Here is a 24,276-nt window from a genome sequence, read left to right as displayed (position 1 = left end):
ATTTTTTTCCCCTCATTTAAATGATCAAAGTGGAAGAACGGTACAAAGATGTTTAATATCTAAAAGATGTCAAAACAGAGCCTTAAAAATAATCTGGAATAAAACAATGAAAGAAGTTGGACAGCGTGTTTTCCTTTATACTTGCAGATCTAATATTTATGATTGTTTAAATATGCTGCTTTGTTTGAGCGAACTGTCTCTTTGTGATAAACGCTCCATGTTGCGGCTGAGATTTTGACCACAGAGCCATATCCTGAATAAATAAAGCTAAACTAATAATAATCAGTTGTGATTTAACATAATAATAACACTGCAAGTCAAATAAATGGAGCGTCAAGCCGCAATATTAACACAGGGGCCCTCCTCGTCCTGAACGTAACCTAATAAACCTCGCGAAAAAGAAAAACCCAGCAACAACAACATGTTCAACAAGCCAGAGGGGGAGACGTGGTTCAATGTAGATCACGTATGATTCTTTAAGAAGTGAGACGCAACAGGACTGCGGCGAAGATGCAAAAAACAAAGCAACAAATGTTAGTTTTGTTGTTAGGTCCCAAGGCGAGTGGCGCGTCTGTGTGTGTGTGCACAGCCGCCGCCGCGCTCGTCGCCAGGATGCACGCCGAACATCAGGCTTGTGTTACACCGTCAGGAGTGTTGTCGTCTGAAGAGTAAAAGACACACCTGCACAGGTAAATAAAGGCGAGGGAGAGGAAGGAGGGGAAATACGAGAAGGGAGCTGCATATGAACAGAGAAAAGCAAAGCGGCTGCTGACCCGTGTCTCATATTTATTCGGGCATATGAATCTGCAGAGTGTGTGTGTGTGTGTGTGTGTGTGTGTGTGTGTGTGTAGTTTTGTGTCTTTGTGCGTGCACTCCGGGGGAGTTCCGTTTTAAGTGGGTCAATGAGAGGTTAGCCTCGTACTACTGTTTACACTGTTACATCATCGCCGTCAACTGTAATGTGGACAGAGAAGGTGAGTGAGACGGAGGCTGCAGATGCAAAAAGAGATAAGGGGAGATGAAATGAATGGGTAAGAAAAAGCAGGGAGGGAGAGAGAGAGAGATGATGAGAGGCGAGTAACAAAGACTAGGAGAGCACATCAGAGGCAAATGAAGGAGTGCTGCGAGTGCATCCTTTCATTTGAGTTTTTTTTTCCAGTCCATTGTCTCAAAATCCCATTTCCCAGCTAATTTAGAAGCTTCTAAAATACACTCCACTCCATACCTTAAGCCTTAGGCCACGGCTAATCCTGTCTTCTCATAGACGCGCACACACACACACACACACACACACACACACACACACAGACATGCTCATTCATCCTCCGTGCTTTTTCAAAAGACTTCATCTTGGCATAGTAGAAGCCAATGAAGGCAAGCGTTTGAAGTACATCAGGGAATGCAGGAATCAAACTGTGAGTTAAATGCTATTAGACAGCTGTGTGGAGAGGCAGTGTAATATTAGATTTGATTGAATAGATGACTACTGAATGTGGTGTAATATATAGAGCCGGAGAGGTGTTATGTGAACGTAAATCAATATTGCAGCAGCGCCATAATCCCAGCCACTCTCGCGATTGAGAGTCGCTGGGTAAGTGTGAAATGTTGGGAAAAGCAGAAAGACGCAGACAATGGTTTGGAATGTAAGACTTTTCCTTTTTTTTTGTGATGTACCTGCTTCCAAAAGCACTCAGTCCAGTGTAAAATTGAATCCTTTGAATTGTGTCAATACAATGTAAGCGCCGTTTCCTCAAAGCACAGGTCAAAGTTGGCTTTCACTTCATTTCCACTGGCTGCAACCACTTCCAATCATCGCTCACCATTTTATTTTTTGACACTCTACTTTTTTTGGGGGTCTCACGCTCGATTAAGACGGTTGTTTTGGGGCCTTTTTTCTTCCTCTTTGTCACATTTTGGACGACATAGTATAGTATGAAGTTTTTGTCAAATTTTGGACCAAAAATTTTTTTTCTGAAAAATGTGCACATTTTGGACAACATAGTATAGTATGACGTTTTTGACGAATTTTGGAAGAAACATTTTTTTTCAAAAAAAAAGGTCAATTTTTGAATGACATAGTATAGTATGACGATCAAGAATTATCCTTATTAATTCTCTGTTCTCAAATCTTTCTTTTTCGCTCTCATTTTTATGTTCAATGAACCAACTTTTGTCCACTTCCCTCCTTTCACTCCCTCTCATCAGACTTAACTGCTCCCTCAGCCGCCATCACTCCACTCTCACTTCCTTCCTCTCCGTCCATCCCCTCTCCCCATTAATCTTATGCTTTCACCACACCTCTCACATCCATCCTGCTGCCCATCTCTCCCACTTTATCTATCGCTTCCACCATCACTCTCTCTCTCTCCATTTTTACCTTTCCATCTCTTTCTCCACCCTGGCTCCTCTTCATCAATACCTCTTCCTCCGTCTCCAGCCGCTCTCCTCATGATTACCAAATGAATTAGTCACCCCCGCCCTATCCCTCGCTTCGCCTACACCTTAGCAGATGCACATCTCCACAAAATCTGACGCTAATGCCATTAATATTCATTAAAAATTAAGCTTAATTGCATATCTTTAAGAGAGAGGCCCACGTCCCCCACCCGTCCGAGCCCCTTCCACACACACACACACACACACACACACACACACACACACACTCATACAGACACATGTGCGCACACACACACACACACACCACCACCTCCTGCTTCATTAGAGAAGACACAAACCTTCTGATGTCCAGTTACACACAAACACCCACTCACATACAGTGGGTCAGTCACTAAAGACAAGACGCGAGTATCAAAGGGTCAGGCAGAGGTAGACAGTGAGGTAGAGTGCTTTTCATTTCTTTATTTATGGTTGAATGTGTGTGTGTGTGTGTGTGTGTGTGTGTCCTGCACTCTGCAGTAATTACCGTTTGAAGGCAGTATTTTTAACTCTCATTTGGCCGAGCCCCTTAAAGAACAGCCGGCACTGAAAAACACCAGACATGCATGTGTGTGTGCTTCCGTGTGTGTTTATGGGGGGAAAAAAGCAAGACATCTAACATTGCACACACTCCTGCGTTCACACATGCGTCGCTGGTTCAGATTTGCAGATTATGCACCGGGCTAATGTGACAAAAATCAACATTTGACGCTCGTCTTTCATGTTTCCTTGACACTTGGATGTTTTGATCCACTTCAGAATTATTTGGAAGGCATCACACAAGACATTCTGCTCAATTCAGAGTCAGACGTGCTGTCGACACACTGCATTATACCGTTTTACCCCCGCCTCATAGAAAGAGCACATGTGCTTAAAACAAGACTTTATGTAAATGATGAGCAGTTATTCCAGGATGGTGCCAATTATTACAACTCTGGGAAAGGTGACCGTTATGGAAATAATATGTGCCGTGTGTGTGTGTGTGTGTGTGTAGCTTAACATATCAGTGAGCTGAGGGTGTGTGTGTAGTGTGTGTGTGTGTGTGTCCAGCCCACCTTAATAGGTCCATTTGTACCAGGGCCTGTTCTAGTACTGTGTCCTTCAGATTGGATTCTATCTCAGCAATCCCCCTGACCTTTAGCACAAAGAGACTACAAGAGAGGACCAGAGCACTGACAAAGCACACACACACACACACACACACACACACACACAGGTTGTGCCACTATTCTTCTTCGGCCAGTGTTTGTGCCACTTCACCCAAAAAAAAAATTTTTTTATTTTTTTTTAATACATTTCCAGAGATAAATGTGTTATTCGATCATCAGACGGTGGATCTGCGATACTCACATCTCATTCCCACAACAACAGAGGAAGTCGGGACGTCAAAGTCACTTCCTTCAAAGAAAATAAAAGCCCCAAGATTCTCTCCCTCTTTGGCTTTCGACCCAGTGTGAGACTTTGGTTTTGATTATTGTTATTAAAGTGCTTTATAAATAAAGTTGGATCGAATTGGATTGGAAAAGACCTGAACAAAACGAAATAAATTGAAATAAAAAGGTGAAATTTGGGTAAAATTAATGATATAAGAAAATAAAAGCCATACATGCTCTTTACTGTGGTTCCGAGTGGTTCAAAACCCATTTTTACTCTTTGGCTTTCGATCCAGTATCAGACAGTTTTATTGTATGACCTGTTTATTTGTGTTGTTTTTATATTTTCTACAGTATTTAATTGTATTATTGTATGTTTTATCGTTTGTTCTTAGGTCTATTAGGTCACACTTTTGTATGTTGTTTTTATTTATCTCTGATGTACAGAACTTTGTTTCAGCTGTTGTTGTTTTTAAAGTGCTTTATAAATACAGTTGGATGGAATGGGATTGGAAAAGAAATAAATAGAAAAAAAGGTGAAATGTGGGTCAAATTAAAGAAAATAAAAGCCCTACACTGCTCTTTACTGTGATTTTAAAACGCATCTTTTTTATATATAGTTTTATTGTATGACCTGTTTATTTGTGTTATTTTTATATTTTCTACAGTATTTTGTTTTATTGTATGCTTTATTGTTTGTTCTTAGGTCTTAGTTTGCACATTTGTATGTTTTATATGTTTCATATATTTATCGCTGATGTACAGCACTTTTTTTTCCAGCTGTTGTTGTGCTTTATAAATAAAGTTGGATCGGAAAATCAGTCACAAAAAAAAATTCAACAAACGCAGCATTTAAAATGACTATAAATTTATTCTTCATTTGACCAAGTGGGAAAAATTGGGTGAAACCACCCTTTAAAGGTCTTGCACACACACAGTCTTGCCCTTATAAACACAAACACACACCGGTTTGTGTGCAGGCCGTCCCTCGGGGACGATGTCAGACGTAGCCTAACGGTGTAAACTGCAGATCCCGTTGCCAGGGCTTTCATTCCCCCATTCCTCTAAACTACGGCTAATCAAATAAGAGCGCGTGTCTTTGTCGCCGTCTTCACTTCACACGCTCTTTTTTTTTTGCAAGTCCACCGTCATCGCCAAAAACCCCCGCGTCCGCCCCGTTCACTTCAATCGCCTTGGCTCACGTTTGAAGGAGGACATGTGACCCTAAAACTGGTGCACGCCCACATGACTTTTGCTGAGGCATGGGAACAACAATAGCGGCGTGTTTGGCGAGCTCGACTTTGACTCTGACATTTTTGTTGTTTTCTTTCTCTGTCAGTGAAGTCTGTATCCAGGAACTAATGTAACGGCATTTCCTAACAAATGGCAGCTAAATGAGGCCCCCCGGGTGCTGTGCCGCTAACTACGAGCCCCCCCTCTTTTTTTTTTTTGTCGGAGCCATTATGATTGTCCTAACTGTTCCAAAAACACCTCTCCCGTTCCTGTTCATTTGCATTTGAATTGCAGGCTTGGCTGTACAAAAACAAACATAAATCAAAAAAAAAAAAAGGAAGAGAAAGAAAACAGTGGTGGGTTCTGGTCGAGCAATTAGCAAGTGTCAGTCAATGTGGAGGTTAAAAAAAACACACAAAATTAAAAACATTGTCGCAGACACCCCATCATACACACACACACTTAAAAACCTTGCTGACATATACAGTATAGACTACTTCTTTTTTTCTTCTTCAATTTTTATCATTTACTTTTTGCTTGAAAACTCATCAAGCTTAAGTGCTTGTCAGAGGCGGCCAATCGGAGTGTGGCAGGCCTGGGGTTGCCGTGGCGATACGCGGGGACATTTAGAGGACTCCGATAAACTCTGCCATTTAAAAGGTTATGACAATTAACGCGGCTCTCTGCAAATTACCACTGCTAGACCTTTACCCACGGACGTTTCTCTCTCCCTCTTATCACCCCATACCCAGCCTCTCTCTCTCTCTCTCTACCTCCTCTGTCTCACCATATGCCCTTCATTTCCACACTCCGTCCTCCCTCCATCCCTTCTTTTTTTTCCCCCTCTTCCTGTCCACCTCCTTCCAGCCAGCAGCACTTTTATTATCCTGTTAATTAACGGAGTTCTTCGCTTAATATTCAAATGGTGACCAATTAATGACATTGAACTTTGGGTGCTCCACCCAACCCACCCACACCGTCCCCTCTGCTCCCACCACATCACTCTCTCTTCACACAGCCTCCGTCCTGGCTCTCATTTCCTCCCCACCGTCGCCAAGGTGAGCACCCATTTCCGCATGAGTGAATGTGTGTGTGTGTGTATACAGCAATGGGGGTAATAAAAGCCAGGGGGGCCAGGCAGCATAAAGGCTCCATGGCCTTTTAATTAACCTGGTGTGATTAAAAGCAGGGGTGGTGGAGAGTGAGCGGGGCTGAGGGCTGAGGGCCTGCTGCTGATGCAGCCACTCATACAGAGATGGGTGACAGACAGGAAATAGGACACACTGCAATTAGCAAAAGTTAAAGTTGTGTATAAAATTTAGTACATTTACATTACAGACCACAGAGCATTTTGGCCGCTATTTTCCATTACTATGCTTAAACAATACAGTAGGTGCAATATAGTGTCTTATATGCTTTTTTTTCCCAGCACAACCTGAGCAAAAAGTGCATTTTTAAAATGAATGTGTGAAATTTGGACATACGTCCTGGTTCGAAGTTCACTTTTTTATGAATAAAAAGACAAGAAAACGGTTATTTTGTGACTTCTGCACAACTATTGTTACTTTTTATCATGATGAATGAATCACAACTATAACACACACACATCACACAGGATGTCCATATAAGGAGTTGTGTATTATTCAAATTACAATAGATGGACCTGCATGCACAGATCCGTGCGATGAGAAATCACCGTGCCAAGAAAAACGCGTTAACCAGAAAAAGATGCGCGTTCGCCTGTTTACGTGACTCCCGATTGTTTTAATGAGTCTCTAAAGGAACGCTAAACTTTAAAACAGTACACAGGTACACATAGTTCAACTGTAGGCCCGCTAAGGGCGCTAAAGGAGCTAACACAGCTAACAGAGCTAACTGGTAAACGGTGCCTGGACTCCGGCGCCGCGGCATGTAAACATGACGTCACCGGAGTCTTTTTCCGGTCAGTCGCCATGGTAACGCATCATGCGTGTTAGCGCCCAGCACTATTATTTACGCCTCCTTGACAACTGCTCTGGAGAATCATGCAACCGCTACATAGTCTACACTCAGATCACCAGCTGCATTGTTCAATCTGATTGAACATTATTACTGCAAGTGTCACACATGCAAAGTTGTACACTAATACTTTTTTTTTGCATGCGTCATCATCAACAACAACAGACAGAGTCGTGTTATGAGAGGTATTGAAGCAGAATAAATATGATGTAAACAAACTCCGCTGTCACTCATTGCATCGCCTCATATCAAATAATAGTGTATATCTGATCGAGGACCGCATACTGAAGTGACACAGATCTGATTTGGAAAAACAGAATTGAATTGATCCAACGGAAACGATGAGTCACTTCAGTCTGGTAATCAAAACAAAAGCCACAGAGATTGTGCTGAAACTGTTCCGTCAAAAATAATTCATTCATCATCTATACTGCTTTATAATCGACATGAGGTTCGCGCGGGGGGGTTGCTGGTGCCGATCCCAGATGTCGGCCAATCCTTCATTAGTTTGATAACCAAGATAATTCATGTAGAGCTTGTAATTGCAGAGATTGTCATTTAATTTGGGTAAAAAGGGGTCAGGTTTTTGGACATGTGGGAGGAAACTGGAGAATATATAATATTTAGAACATCGCTGTCCAGTAAAACAACCTGGGACAACCTGACAAGAGCCTGATAAGAGTTTCTTTAGGTACTACTCAACCATTTGGGCGGCCACACTTTAAGTCACTCATCTCATTGAAAAACGCATCAAGCTGAACTCACCGACACTTAATGTGACTTGTTCTGAATGTTGTACTTTATGAATTATGCAAACCAGGTTTATTATGAACAGACATCTCAACCGTTTGGTAGAGGCCTGTATCTGAAATACTGTAGGGTTTAATTTCACGTTATAAAATAATAAAAAAAAAATGCCTTTCCTTGGTGCGTACCTTAAAGGGGTTAAACGTAAGGTAACTCATGATATAATACTTCACATAATAACTGTCTTTTCAAAAACCAAACAGTATTTTGTGTCATTTCCACGTGGCGCTATACGAGCATCGCTAAGCGGCGTCACTGAAATAATGAATCCCCGTCCTCATGCAGGCAGGCAGGCAGCGTCCCAGTGAAATGAGCTTGTCTCCTACAATCAGGCGAGAGCTCCTCTACGCCCTCAGCGCCGCTCCCCTGGGCCTACTCTCGGACAGGAAGAGGAAGTAGTTAAGGCCAATTGAGGAAACGACCAGTGAGATCAGTTTCACTGGGGAAAGAGTAGTGTTTTATTTTTTTTTACTATTGAAACTAAATGTCAAGGGGAATGACTTCCTTCTTCAAGAGAGGACTTCACCCAAATACCACTCGGTGGCATATTTATCACGCAGCTTGTACTTTTTTTTTTACTAAATGCCAAAGTTATATTCTATTACATCTAATTTCTCTCTAAACATAAATTGAATAAAGTTTCCTCAGTAAAAGTGGATGTTGCGTGGAATATTCGATCAAAGCCGCGCCATGTTCTCACAACATTACGAGTTTGAGTCTGGCGGGCGGCCAACGCTAGCTTCCTATCATCGCGCTCTCACCACCACCCCCCCATGTCTTCACACTCCAGTGTATACAATAAAGCAAACACGCCATAAAAAAATCATCTCCAAATTCTTCAAATACTAATCTGTACTACTATAAAAGTAACTACTCTCTGGTTTCCCGCTTTTATGAGGTAAAAAAAAGGAAAAAAAAGTATTAAGACTGTAAGAAAATATCACGCACTTCATCTGTTGTGCAAGATTTCACCCCCTCCTTTTAATAGTAACTTTGTCTTATAGGCTGTAATTAAAGGAAACAATCACACCGAAAAGCATTAGTGTCATGATATTTATAGCATCTGTTAAAAATAGACTTACTAGACGAGAGGAAGTCACTTTAAAGCCTTAGTGTGTACTTTTGTTTTTTTTAAAGAGGTTCTTTTATTAGCGAGGTTGTAGATTCAAGCCAAGTGAATAACCATCCACTTACATCGTCATTTACAGGCCTGTAGGAGAAACTACGGTGGCCTGCAGGAAACAGGAAAAGGGCAAAAGGTTTGTTCTTTCTGGGCTACAATAACTGAAACGCAACAATTCTTCTAAACCAAAATGTCAAAAAATGATGGAAATGATGACGTTTTAGAATGAAAATGACTCACTTATAATGATTTCTTTGTCATACGGAGCAAAGAAATGAAGCTAAGACAAGAAGCTAAGAAGCTAGCTAGCTTTAAGAAGCTAAAACGATCAGAAATCTTGTTTTAAAGGTGCATTATGAAATAAATCTAAAGCAACTGGCCACAAAATCCTCCTTATATGTCACAGAGACTCAGGAATAATGATCATATAACAAACTGAACTCACCAACAACAACAGCACAGCCAAAATATTTGCATTAAAACATTTTTTTGCAGACTGCAAATCATGTTTATGTTTTGAAATTATGTTTTTGGCATGTGGCGCCACCTACCGATGATTGCAGTCAGTGGAGTCTCAGCTGCGGAGCAACCACGGGGTTGCCAGTTACGTCAAAAAACGAAACCTAAAAGACCTCTGTATTTTGAATTTGAATGTAGTAACCGTTTTTGGCCACATTCGTACATATGGCACCTCTAATCATTAAAAAAATATCTTCAAACCGAATAATCGATGATCAAAATAGCAGCAAGAAGACCCGGATTCGAGCCCCGGTTGGGACAAGGTACATTAAACCAGGTAAAGAGCGTCATTGAGATTCAAATGTCACTTTTCCAAGAGTGACACATCAAATGGATTAAACACAGCATCCAACCAATAAAACACAGGATCAAGAATGATACAGGTACTGAGTTAAAACTCTCAGAAGTCGTCAATACAAAAATATCTGGTGTTCTCAAACACCCACAGCACTCAAAAAAACAGCAAACCACCCACATGAAATATTTTTTCAAAAACCATCTTCTCCCCCGACGTGAATTCTCTTTTAATATCTATATTTTTTCTTTTTTACATCATCAGCCTTTTCATCGCATCAGCCTTGATGTCTTAGAAATGTCTTTTTAGCCCGCTCTCCTCCTCGCAATCAGATGAGGTCACAGTGGTGCAATAGACTCAAAGAAAAGACGGCATTTTCACTTCGATTTGTGACAAAACCAACTAATAGCAGTCGGTTGCGGAGCAAATTCCGTGTCAAAGGCAGCTGGAATGGTTCCATCAACTGGAGGATGTCCTCTGGCTGGGGTTAATGGGAGTGGAGTGGCCAAAGGAACTGCGGAGGGTTTGCGGGACGAGCGAAATAAAGAACTTTTCAGCTTGGATTTCTCAGAGTAATGTGGGGTCAAAAAACAAGGGTCACAAGCACAATGACATCCTAATCTGGCGTGCGCTCGCCACTGTGCACGCACGTGTGTGTGTGTGTGTGCGTAATCCATAGCGTGCAGCTCACATCATGTCTCATTTCAGCCCAGATTCACAGACAAAGGTCACGGTTTGACCTTTTCGCGGCTCAGAATTGCAGCTGCACACACTCCGCTGATTAGTTTACACACAGACACACGTTTACAAAAACTGACAGTGGAGATGCACACGCTCCCCAAGAACAGAGGAGCAGGAGGAAGAAAACAAAACAGGGCTGAGCTGAAAAAGCACCAAATCTTCTATTTGCAAACTTGGCCGAGTGCACCGTGTATGTGCGATTTAGCAAACATATTTATTCTTGAATCAAAAATCAAAGACAGAGACTTGGTCTCCTTTGTTATTTAGATTTACTCCAGTGTTTTTCCTGATATTTATTTTCCTCTCGCACTCAATCAATGGACAATTAACTTTCTCCTAATGCCACCGCAGACTTGTTTTTGTTATGTGCAAAATGTCATGTTTTTAATGATCAATATGCAGCATTTCTGAGTAATTATTTAAACATACTTCACTAATATCAAGTGAGTGGACCTCTGGCTTGGATTTGTTTTGCAGGATGGAAATGGTGCAAGACATTTCTATATTTTAAAAACCAAAGACATTTAGTCATCATCAACCACACCTTATATATATATATATATATATATATATATACACACACTATATATACACAAGCATACATATATATATGCATATCATACATATATATACATATATGCACACACAGGTGTGCATATATATAAATGTGTATATGTATATATACACATATATATACATATACACATATATGTATATATGTGTATATGTATATATATATACAAATATATATGCAGACATATGTGTATATATGTGTATACATATATACGTATATAGACATATATACACATGTATATGTATATATGCACATATATGCATATATATATATATGCACATATATATATGCATATATATATATATATATGCACATATATGCACATATGCACATATATGCATATATATATATATGCACATATATGCACATATGCACATATATGCATATATATATATATGCACATATATATATGCATATATATATATATGCACATATATATATATGCACATATATATATGCATATATATATGCACATATATGCGCATATATATATGCACATATATGCGCATATATATATATGCACATATATGCATATATAAATATGCACATATATGCATATATATTTATATGCACATATATGCAAATATATATATATATGCACATACATGCATATATATATATATATATATATATACATACATACATACATACATACATATATATATATATATATATATATATATATATATATATATATATATATATATATATATATATATATATATATATATATATATATATATATATATATATGCACATATATATGCACATATACATATATATATGCACATATACATATATATATATGCATATATACATGGACACTAGATACACACACACACATATACACACATATATATATCAAGCCCTGAAAAGTTTCAGATGAATTAGACCACTGGTGGGGAGGCAGATCCTTGTTCATTAAATGCCAGGTTTCCTGTTCCAAGCTCGTCCCTCCCCCCCCTGCCACTAAAAGTCGAAATGTAAGAATGTAGCATAAATGTAAAAGTATGTGAGCAGGGAGCTTATTAGCAGACGGGAAAAAAAGAATGGATTTAGTTGAGCCTGTGGTCTGATAGTGAGCAGACAGGAATCAGGAGGAGGTGTCGACATACTGCCTGCTGTGTTCCTGGGACATAAATATGCTTTATAGCTCCGACACATAGGAAGGATTTCTTGATTATAGGTAAAGACAGCAGGACGCGGCATTGATGCTGTGGCTGCTGAACGCACTGTGGCTTTTATGCAGCGTTAACAAGCATGTGTGCTGATTGAACCATTTTCCCCGCTTAAAGTGGCGCGCATGCATAACAATGACAAACAGAAGGGAAAAACAGGGGGGCTCCCTGGTCACTAGCAGCGGTTGGCATGGCAACCGACGCTGCGATCAGGCACAGGTGAAAGGAGGGTGGGGGGGGGGGTTTGCTTTGGCCAATCATGGTGCGACGGGGGCCGCGCTACCTGTTGTATAAATGTCAGTGTGAGTCAATTGCGGCGACATCATCGGCGATGATGAAAACACACCATTACTGTCACCAAATGTCAGCGTGGCCATGGATCTCAGGCGCTCGCGGTTAGAATGAATAACGTTTGTTCAGTGTGCTGCACAGTCTGTGTGTGTGTGTGTGTGTGTGTGTGTGTGTGTGTGTGTGTGTTAAGTGAGAAAACAAGCACAGGAGACAAAAGGCATGCTGGCTTAAATGTTCACTCACTATGAAAATTACTACGTTAAGACTAACGATTTCCCTTTTTTTTTTTTGACAGCCCTGCTTTTGTGTTCACAACGGCTCTTTTGCTCGGCTATGTGTCTTAAAGTGCTCAATAGTCAAGGCTGTGTAAAGGAAGGTTTAACTACACCTCGGTAATCACAGTATATCCACGTCAACGGATGGAACCACACCACTGCCAAATAGCATCCACTTCTGCTGATGCTAAATAAGTCTGTTCGCAAATTTGTGAACGACTAATTGTGGATTTCGACTTCTGAGAAAGGGGAGGGTGAGGAAATGCTGTTCATGCTGCCCTGTGCCGGTCCCTGCATGGTGCCTGGTTTCTTTAAATGTGACAGAAAAGCTTCTGTGTACTATTCACTAACAGTTATGTTCTGTTCAGCTCGCCGCGTGTGAGCCGGCAGCGTGGATACAGGCTGCTAAAGTCGGCTGCTGTTTTATGTGATCACTCCGCTCTGTACCGTATGAAATGTTTAGTGCTATAATAATAGTGTAGTAGTGACATATGAGTCTTTAACAGGTCAACCCGTTTTTAAGGTGTAGAAAGCAAGGGAACATACTGGTCAACAATAATAGAAGTATGTCAGATTTAAATATGTTAAATAAAGGTTGGTAACAGTTAAAAAAAAGGGTCTATTTTGCTCTCTTATGTTAAAATTTAAAAGGAACAGAGTTATGATTTCTAATAAGATTTCAAGCCAGTGCAAAAATATTGTATTCTTTACTCGACTACGCTCCTCTGCTGCAGGCTCCACATCCCACGTTTTAATCCTGTGTGTGACAACTTGATGTGAAGTAATATAATCAATATTGATGAAGTGATAGCGATCGTGCAGACTGGCTCGGGTGGCCCCCCGACTTCCCTCGTCTGACTCCTCCCGTCCTCTCCTCTCCCTCTCCCCTTTTCTATCTGATCTATCCTTTCCTGTCCAGTTCTGCTGTAATCTTTCCCGTCTTGTCCTGTTCTCAAGGCTGCTCTGTTTTGTTCTGCTCTGTTAGGATCCGGGGCAGAGCTGTTAGCCAGGATCGCTCCACGCTGTGACTGCAGACTGGATGGGAAACACATGGGCAGCCTTCACTTAGCTGAAAAATAACTGCTTGAATGCGGCCTCCCAGTGGAAAACACCACAGAACATCATGATGAAACTTGGCAAGACAAAGTCTCGATCCATATCTGCAGAACAGGCGCTCTGTTGTGCTGAGGATTTGGCTTGCACTGGCGGGCTTGCATGCCATGCAAATGTACAATACACTATATCCAGTGTCTGAACTTGTGATGCATTCAAATGCAATGTATGCTTTTTATTTTCCAGCCTTTTACTTACTAAGTTTTATGTTAGGTATGGTATCGTGGACCAGGTATCGTGGACCTGGTACTGTGATATTATTGGTATCATGGTCCAGGTATTGTGATATTATTGGTATCGTGGACCAGGTATCGCGAGATTATTGGGTTCGTGGACCAGGTACTGTGATATAATTGGTATCGTGGCATAGGTATCGTGATATTATTGGGTTTATGGACCAGGTATTGTGATATAATTGGTATCGTGGACCAGGTATCGTCACAATATTGGTATCGTGGACCAGGTATCGTAACATTATTGGTATCGTGGACCAGGTATCACAATATTATTGGTTTCGTGGACCAGGCATTGTGATATTATTGGTATCCTGGACCAGGTATTGTCACAATATTGGTATCTTGGACCAGGTATCGTAACATTATTGGTATCTTGGACCAGGTATTGCAATATTATTGGTTTCGTGGACCAGGTATCGTGATATTATTGGCATCCTGGACCAGGTATTGTCACATTATTGGTATTGTGATATTATTGGTATCGTGGACCAGGTATCCTGACATTATTGGTATCTTGGATCAGGTATCATGATATTATTGGTATTGTGGACCAGGTATCGCAATGTTATTGGTTTCGTGGACCAGGTATTGTGGTATAATTGGTATCGTGGACCAGGTATTGTTAAATCATTACTGGCATCATGGACCAGGTACTGTGCTATTATTGGCATCAAGGACCAGGTATTGTGCCATATTGGTATCTTGGACCACGTATCACCGTGCGCTTCCCACCCCTAGTTACAAATATATATATATATTTTTTTTACATACATTAAAGACGATGCTAAACTGAGACAATTGCCCTTGAAGATGAAAATTCTCCGACAAACGTGGGTCAGCGCTCTTACATGAGACCACTGGCCTTCTGTATGTAATGACTGAATTACTTGAGCACCACAGCTGGAAATATTATGGTTTGCACTGTGAGTAAAACAGAAAGCGTGGCACCATATAAATATACAAGTGCACGCAATAAATTATTTCCTTCCTCACATTTTTTATGGCCTTGATGGCTCAAGTGCATTTAGTGTAAAGACGCCATTGAGCGACCGTTTCTTTTGAGTTTAAATGCGCTTCCTTTATGTTTATTCTCCATTCATTCTGTGATTGTACATTTTGAAACGTCAGTTATTACAAGCTTCACTATTCAGATGAAAAGATGTAAAATTCTGCAATTAATTAGTTAAAAAAAAACTGTTTTAGCTTAATGGTTCTAGAAAGGGGAGGAGGGGGAATAAGAGAAGGTACAGAAACAGTGTGAGATTTACCTTAAGTAACTCATGAATTATGTAAGAGAATAATGGGATCCAGAGAGCAGGATATGTTGGACAAACACACACTTTTGTTTATCATTATCACCCACAAACACACAGTTTAGCCTTTATGATTTCTGCTCTTATTTCTACACGACAGAAAGGATTAACCCTTAGAAAACAGAGCATTTTGCCTTTTTTTTTTAAAAGCCTGAATATGTGACCTATAAGAGACAGGACGTCCATATAAGTTGCGTATTCATGACATCTATGTATCCTCCATAGTTGATATATTTATTGTGCTTATGGCACATAAAGATGGCTTTAAGCTTCAGTGACTTTGCTTAAATGTGACTGTACCTGTTGTGGAGGTGGTCGAGGCTGGATGTAGGGGCTCTCTCTGGGGCCTGGAGGCGTCTGCTGAGGGGGGCTGAAGTATGGAGGTGTTCCCTGCTGCCCTGCCTGCTGCTGCTGCTGCTGCTGCTGCTGCTGCTGCTGCTGCTGCTGCTGCTGCTGCTGCTGCTGCTGCTGCTGCTGCTGGCTGTAGCCCCCCATCACCTGCTGGCCATACGGTGCCACCTGCTGAAACCACCAATCACACATTGATTTGATTAGTGAGGAGAGATATTCAGCAAGGTTCCGAGGTTGAAGTATTTTTACCAGTGAATTAACAACGCCGCTATGGAGACGAGGCAGCGGGGTAAAATTAGTAGGCCATCACAGCAGGTGCCAGGTGACTAAGTGTACTCTTAGTCCACAATCCTTCAGGAAGGAGTGGACAATAAAAACAGAAACATCCCACATGAGCCTACAGGACAACTAAAGCTCTTAATTTAGCTCAGACCAGGCTGACACCAGGTCTCCCAGCAGTCCTCTGCCTAATGAACTCACACTGCAGAAAACCTCTAACTTTATGTCCTCTAGGCTTGCCAAACGCACACTCCCTCTCTCCATTATCCATCTCGGTCAGCTCACAGATGGGATGAGGTGTGCTGGATATTACTACAGGCGCATCCCAGGCCGTAACGCAAATGAGGGACACATGGACGAGCCGGAGCATTCCAGACCAGTGCAGTTAAAAAAGCCCAAAGTTACAAGGGCGAAGCCAGCACTGTATTACATAGCGGTTATGGGAGAGAATGTGAACACGGAGTGCGTGTAACAAGCTGGCACCAATACAAATGTATTCTTAATCCCTTCTTGTCATTTGTTATGACTACAGACAGCACCAGGTGCTCCTCACTCCTCCAAGGATTTCCTCCGAAGGCTGGGGTTTTCCTCACTCAAAAGACTATTAAATAACATTTTATGACTGCTGGAGAGGCAAATATGACGGCATTCTCCTTGTCATATTTTCTCCCCCCCCCCCATCATGTCACGCTGCTTCCTTCATTCAGCGGCGGCCAACAGCGCTGCCACAAACTCATTAAACGCACGCACACACAGGCTGCAATTTGGGTCTCGTCGTGCAAAAAAAAAGCTCGCACAGTCCAACTCCTGTCGCGTTTGCCTGGAGGTCTAAACTTTGAAAATGTCCCTTTAAATCTTCCTTGGCAGGCTCTGCAAAGTAAAACGTCTCCTAAACTCGGGAGTGATTTATGCCTCTAATGACGCCGTTACAGGGGGGAGAATCCAACGTGATGCAACCGCTGCACGATGGACTCATCAGACGAAGCACGCACACGACCAGAGTTGTAACTTTACTGAGATGAGGGAAAACTCATAATTCATTAAAAAAAAAAAAACCTTGCGGAAACTGGTGCCTGGTGTAGAATATAGTGAAATTTGATGTGGCTGGAGAGGAAATGTAACTTTATTTGAGTGGGTGGTTAAAAAAAAAGAGTTCCCTCTTCACTGGAGGAAGCTTTTTGACTGTGAATAGAGATGAGTGGACAATGTAGAAGACTTTTCACTTCAATGGAAATTTGATTAGAAAGGACAGGTCTGTGTGGTGTGAAGTATGTGTGTGTGTGTGTGTGACTGTGAGAGTGTGTCATTAGGCTGATGAGACAGACAGACAGGGTTAGTTCAGTCTCGCTGGCAGAGAGGTTAATAGCATGACCCTGCTCATGCCAACAGCACCACTAGATTCATTATGACCGGTGACACACACACACTGGTTTGCATAGCTATTCTTCTTAGGACACTGCATTGACTCCCATACTTTTGGACAAGCTTACGCCAAACCTAACCTTATAACCTGACACCCCACCATGAGGACAACACACACATTTTACAGCTATAAAATGCATCTTAACCATCACAAATAAATATATTAGTATTCATTTAATTAGTTTGGTCCGTGAAAGGTTGAAAACTGTTGATTGGTTTTGCCCAAACCTTGAAATGATGATGTTCTCAGATGTCTCGTTTTGTCCAAAACACAAAATCTTTCACTTTTAATGGTTTTCTTTGTCAAATGGAGCGAACAGAACCAGTAAATACTCGCATTTGAGAAGCTGGAAAACCAGAAAAGCTCTAAAAACTCTGAAACCCAAATAAAAAAGTATCAAATTAGTCCCAAACCTAATGCTAACTCTTACCCTTTACACAAAAACAACTCTTTTTAAGGTGTAACAGAAAGTTGTCTGTGTATGGGGATTCGTTAAAGTCAGAAACACAAACAAATGCTCTCTCGCTCACACACACACACACACACACACACACACACACAGGTTTGCACAGCTATTCTTCTAAGGACACTGCGTTGATTTCCATTCATTTGGCAGCCGAAACAAAGCGAAACCGTAACCTAACCTCAATTCAAATTCAAAGCGTAAACTTAAGCAGTCTCTCAGAAATGACCGTTGGGACACATTAGGACCAGGTTTTTGGTCGACTGGTCCTGACAAGGTCAGTGATTACGCCAGAAAAGGTCCTAAAGAGGCAGCAAATACAAGTACACACACACACACATCATTAGATGTGGATGAAAGCCGCGCCGATAAAACAAAAGCAACTCTATCTAGTGATCAGTGATGGCAGGCTGGTGTAACACACTGGGTCTCAACTGGAACACTACTGTTGTGGGATTGGTACGGATTAGGTCGCCATGGAGATCAAGACCAGACAACCGTGGGTGGGTTTCTTCTCTGAGACAAATAAAAATGACGGGCGGACAGACAGACACGGCGGAGGACAGACAGAGGAATAAACGGATGACAGCAGAGAGAAAGAAAGAGAGACACACAAAAAAAGCTTCGACAAAGGATTGTTCCCAAACATCTTCTTGGTGCTATAAATAACCAAGAGAAGCAAGAAAAGCTAATGTATAAATAATAAACTACACTGGTTTCCGTCTTCTTGAAAACTGTTCATTTGAGTTACTGAGATTTAAATAAAAAATAAAATAAAAAAAATACACCGGGGACACAGAGTAGCTGTGAAACCACAGCGAGAACGCACTGGTGTTACTTCTGCTGTGTCTCTTTGCTGTCTGTGAGGATGAGGATGTGAGTGACTTGATGGGTACAAAATCAATGTGTAAGCCTTCTTGTATTATGTCATGGTACACGACAGTTCCTGGATTTTCAAGTGGGTAAAATTAAAAAAAAACTGCGTTAAGACGTGTCATTAATGATTTAGTTTAGCCACTTCCACAGCCATGACACGTTGGCTTACGATTACAACTAAAAACGACCCTGGAGAACTCACACGGATGGTCCTGTGGAATATCACCTCACCATCGGGTGGCGGTACAAGTATAGATGTAGGGAATAGAACGCATTTCTACAAAAGAAGAAGAAAAAGATGCTTCAGCTCCCCTCGGAGATGACTGGTTCGAGCGGCTGGCAGCTTAACGGCCCGTCCAGCAGGGGGAGTCGGAGTATCTGTCGGTTCGTGGGTCAACCAGGTCGAGGCTCGGATGACTATCGTTGGCGACTACTTCTTTTGTTTGTCGAAATGTTTTTTTTTGCTGCTTGGTGAGCGGGGCTCAATACTCCACCTACTGGTGGGGGCGGAGATTCAGTTCGTGCATGCGCTGTCAACACGCACCCAATCCAAAACCTGTGCGACAATGACGCAATTAGCATCATATTCTAATTTGGTATACTTGGGTCTTTAAGACCGATAAAACTCTCAAATGATACCAGAAAACGTCGCACGATTTGTCCCTAGTCGCTTTTTTTTTGGGGGGAAAAAGAGTTGCGAGACGGGTCTGAGTACTCGCTAAAGATAGCGCGCTAAGTCACCAAGTTGCACCAATCAGCGTTCTTCAGCACACAGCCTCAAGTTCCTTGTAATCTGAAAAGTCCTTATACACTCTTAGAAATAAAAGTATAACCATGTGGCTCCAGGCAGAACCTTTTAATAAAGGTGGAACCCTTTTTAAACCCTCTATTCAGGAAAGGGGTTTTAAAGGGTTCTCTAGATCAAAATGGTTCTTACTGGAACCATTAGTGTGACCAAGAACCTCAGCCCTAGAGTAGGTGCTTCTATCGGGAAAAAGTTTTTTCAGTGGAAACGTGCCAAGTTTGTTTGTTTCTTTTAAAAAATCCCGGGTAAATGAAAACGTTCCCGCCTGCGCTAGAAAAAAGTGGCTAATATGTTCAGTCGTGTGGATGACGATGACTTTTAAATGAACTTCCTTATCTAATTTGGTACATACACGGCTCGTCTTTCTTTTATATAAACACTGTTCAACGACAGCAGAAAATAGGATGTGAGTCATTTTGGTTGAATATAAAAAGTGACATGGCACAGCGACTTCACTGCAGAGTCACATACCACACAACATAGTCATCATCCTGTTGTTTGCAGAAGTCTAAGGATTATGGCAAACGAGGAGTGAGCTGAATGGACATGATGATGCTATTTTTCGGCCTCTGTTTGGTCTTCATGTCCTTCATCTGAAAATGGGCTCTGTGAAATAAAATCGGCAGCACAGGTGTCAGGAGCGGCAGAATTTGACTTCTTTTCCAACTTTTTGTTGGAGCTTCTTTGTGAATGTTTGAGTGCATTGTTGCCGTTGCCTCTGCCCGTCTTTGACGAAAAACAAATCACTTCCTCTGCAGCGCAGCGGGAATGTCGCCAAGTGACATGAGAGCTGTGGAGCTGATAGGAATTATCAGCACTGTGTGAACACATTCAGACCTGTGCCGCAGGTGCACCCATGGTAATTTGCAGTGGGAAATCGTGCACAACTCCTTATATGGACATCCTGGGGGTGTGTGTTTATAGGTCATGTATTCAGGCTTTTTTTTCCCCGTCTTAGGTGTTGTTGAGTCAAAGTTATGATTCACTTTATATCGCAAAATAGAGTGTTTTTCTTTTCCTTTTGTGCATAAAAACGAGCCAAGTTAACTTTGAACTGTGACAAATTTCCAAATTTCACAAATTCAATCCGATATTTAACATTTTGAGTACTTTTTGCTCAGTGTGTTTATATAATTGGTGAAATTTACATATTACTTATAAGGATATAAGACACTCTTATAGCCTCTGTATACACTGTACATTTAAATATAGTCATGGAAAAAGGGCCTCATGGAAAAAAGCCTCAAAGATGTGGTACCGGTATCTGAATCTTGCGGGTTGCAGGATCCAGATCCAGTTTTGAGGCTACTACTACTATTATTATGATTATTATCATACATCCCATCACCCTGCAATGGACTGGCGAAACTGTCCAGGGTGTACCCCGCCTATCGCCCTATGTCAGCTGAGATAGGCACGGCACGCCCAGCGACCCTCCGGTGGAGGTTGCAGGATCCAGATCCAGTTTCGAGGCTACTACTACTTTCTTCTGCCACCAGCGAACGGGATGAGGCCAGGACGGAAACGAGGACCCCGTCATCCCCAAGTCTTTGACCACAACAACCTTCGCTACAGGGTATACATATCAAGCTGCCCTTAACTCGTCTCTTTGGAAACTCAAGAGGACACTGACAGAATTGCGAGCACGTGGACAGGTAACCGGGAAAGCAAACTTCACATCCAGACACACAGACAAACGGGAAAAAAAGGAAACAGAAACTACTGCCAGTCAGTCCAACAAGCACAGCGATAGCAGACACACTCGGAGGTCTAGCATGTAGCAGCCTGTCACGGCGGTTTTGGGAGGGAAAGAAAGAGCCATTCAAACGCAGCTTCTGTTTGCTCACTGGGGCTGACTGTATATGACCGTACTGTACCGACTAAGTACACAGCAGCTTTGTGAAACCTGATTCTCTTTGACTGAGTATATGCTTAGTCGCAAACAGACTTGCTGTGTTGTTGCTTATACCAATAAAAATAACTGCTGGAAGTGGGAAAATAAAAACCATTTTCTGCCTTTTTCCTTCCACTCAGGTGTTGGAGGCAGACAAAATAACAGTGTGATTTATCCAAAGTGTCTTGGCAGGCACACTGTGTCAAATAAATGTCTGTAATGAAATGACAACAGATGTGAAGTGCTGTAGGGAGAGATGACACAGAATAGACGTCCTGTGAAGCAAATAATTCACCATAAACTGCACAAACAGTGTGATGAAAACAAAAGCCTTGGCGGGCATATTAAGATATAAAGACACAAACACTGCAAAGAACTCAATCAAAAATCTATCAAAACAAGAGTCGTATAAAAGAAGCAGACAATATCTTTCCTGCTCTGCAAATGGAGGGAATAAATAGCCTGGCTGATCCTGACGCGCGTGTGTGTGCGTGCATTGAGCGTGCACGCCTTAAATCAGCCGTTTGAAAACCTCGCACGGAACAGGGGCGCTGCTTGTAATTCAAATGGGCCAATGAGCAATAGACGGGGATTTTCATAATTCCGTTGAAGGTGGTGACACGGCTGGCTGTGCGACCGGAACCGCAGGTCGCCCCCCCTTTTTTTTTTGAGTGACAGATGTGCTCAGCCAAACAGAGTGCTAAACAGAGCCACCACCTTGACACAGTCGCATAGTGACAGGCGTGACAGGCGCACGCCAAGGCGCTGCATCCGAATTAGAAGCACACAGGACCACGGAGTGGCCAAGTTTAGACGAAACAGGAAGTCGGCGGGTGAGCTGACAAAAACAGAAGAGAATAAAACACATGAAGATGTTTAAAGAGCCAGATATGGGGAGATAGACAGAAGTGAGATAGAGGAAGGGGTGTTACAGACCGAAATACTTAAAGCAGAAGGATAAAGCGATGTTCCACACGATAAAGACGAGGCAGAGACAAAGATAAAGACGGGCGATGCACAGACACGGAGATATGTGAAGACAAAGGAGAGACACGGACAAGTAAGTGTCAAGGAAGGAAGGAAGGAAGGAGGACCTGAGACAAAAAAAAATCAGTGGATCAAAATTTCACTGACGGGTGATTAAAATGAATTGATAACCACGAACAAGCCCCGGCGTCCAGGATTTGACAAATTTCGTCGTGTTCAGCGACAGGCTGAAGAGGCTAATCAGCCAACTGCCCGTCTCTGTCCCCAACAGCAAACTAATAGTATTGTATGACATGTACTTCATATATATATATATATATGTACGTATATATACACATACATATATATACACATAAATACACAAATACACGCATATGTATATACGTGTATTTGTGTATATACATATACGTGAATATATACGTATATACACATATATAATTATACACGTATATACACATATAAACAGATACGTATACATACATACACGTGTATATATACACGTACGTATATATACACACGTATATATACACACATACGTATATATACACACGTGTATATATATACGTACGTATATATACACACGTATATATACACACATACGTATATATACACACGTGTATATATATATACGTACGTATATATACACACGTATATATACACATATACGTATATATACACACGTACGTATGTATATATATATATTTAGGTATATATACACATACGTATATATACACACGTATATATACACACATATATACACAGACGTATATATACACATACATATATATACACATACATATACATATATACACACATACATATACATATATACACACATACACATATATACACATACATATACATATATACACACATACATATACATATATACACATACATATACACATATATACACACATACATGTATATACATATATATATATACACATATATATATAAGCATACATATAAATATATATATATATAAGTGTGTACAATAATTATCTCAGTGCATTGTTGTGACAGTTGCTGCACAATAATAAACCGAACAAAAGCCGATTTAGAGTGCACATACTGACACATTTGAGGATATATTAATTATGTCTATCGTTTTCCGCTGTGAATGCAGAACAGCGGCGTCAATATGTTGCAGACACCCCCTGATTTATACAGATGGAGACAACAAAACACCAAGTTCATAACAACGACGACGACGACGACAACAACACAGCTCACACATTAGCCGGCTTCCCTGCAGCGATCAGAAGAGACAAAGCACAAAAGAAAGACGTATGTAGCGTATGTCTCTGCGGTTATTAATCAATTACTGTATTGATTTGATTATATTTTTTTAAAGAATAAATTAAAACAAACTTCTTTAATGTGAATATGTTCTGGTTTCTCTTCTTTATGTCACAAAGTTTGAGAAACAATGATGTGAATGTTTCCACATTTTCTGACACTTTTTTGGATAATAAAGCAGTTCATCAAAAGATAATCAAGAGATTAATTGATTTTTTTGAAAATAATCGCTGCAGCATATACATGTCATTTCTTTGATCTTACAAAGACAGGTATTAATTAACATTAATTACTGTTTATCTTTATTGTTTCTTTAAATGGCAAATACATTCTGAGGTTTCGCAACGCTCCGAATGATTCATGTAAAGGTGTTTAAAGGAGTAAAAAAAAT

At 41.1% G+C, this 24,276-nt stretch overlaps 1 protein-coding gene across 1 annotated transcript in view; it reads right to left on the bottom strand.

Annotated features, from left to right (window-relative positions):
* The window catches only part of LOC310942139 (AT-rich interactive domain-containing protein 1B-like), a gene marked incomplete at both ends in the record, with an annotated part of 189,328 nt that overhangs the window by 125,300 nt on the left and 39,752 nt on the right, over window positions 1-24,276 (bottom strand). Inside the window, one exon of the mRNA XM_083907446.1 lies at window positions 15,806-16,027. Coding sequence (XP_083763572.1) covers window positions 15,806-16,027 — 222 coding nt within the window. The remainder of the gene's footprint in view (window positions 1-15,805; window positions 16,028-24,276) is intronic.

Source organism: Microchirus variegatus (assembly GCF_963457635.1).
Source record: "Microchirus variegatus genome assembly, chromosome: 21".
Lineage (NCBI taxonomy): Eukaryota > Metazoa > Chordata > Actinopteri > Pleuronectiformes > Soleidae > Microchirus > Microchirus variegatus.
This window is presented reverse-complemented; position numbering and strand designations above follow the sequence as displayed.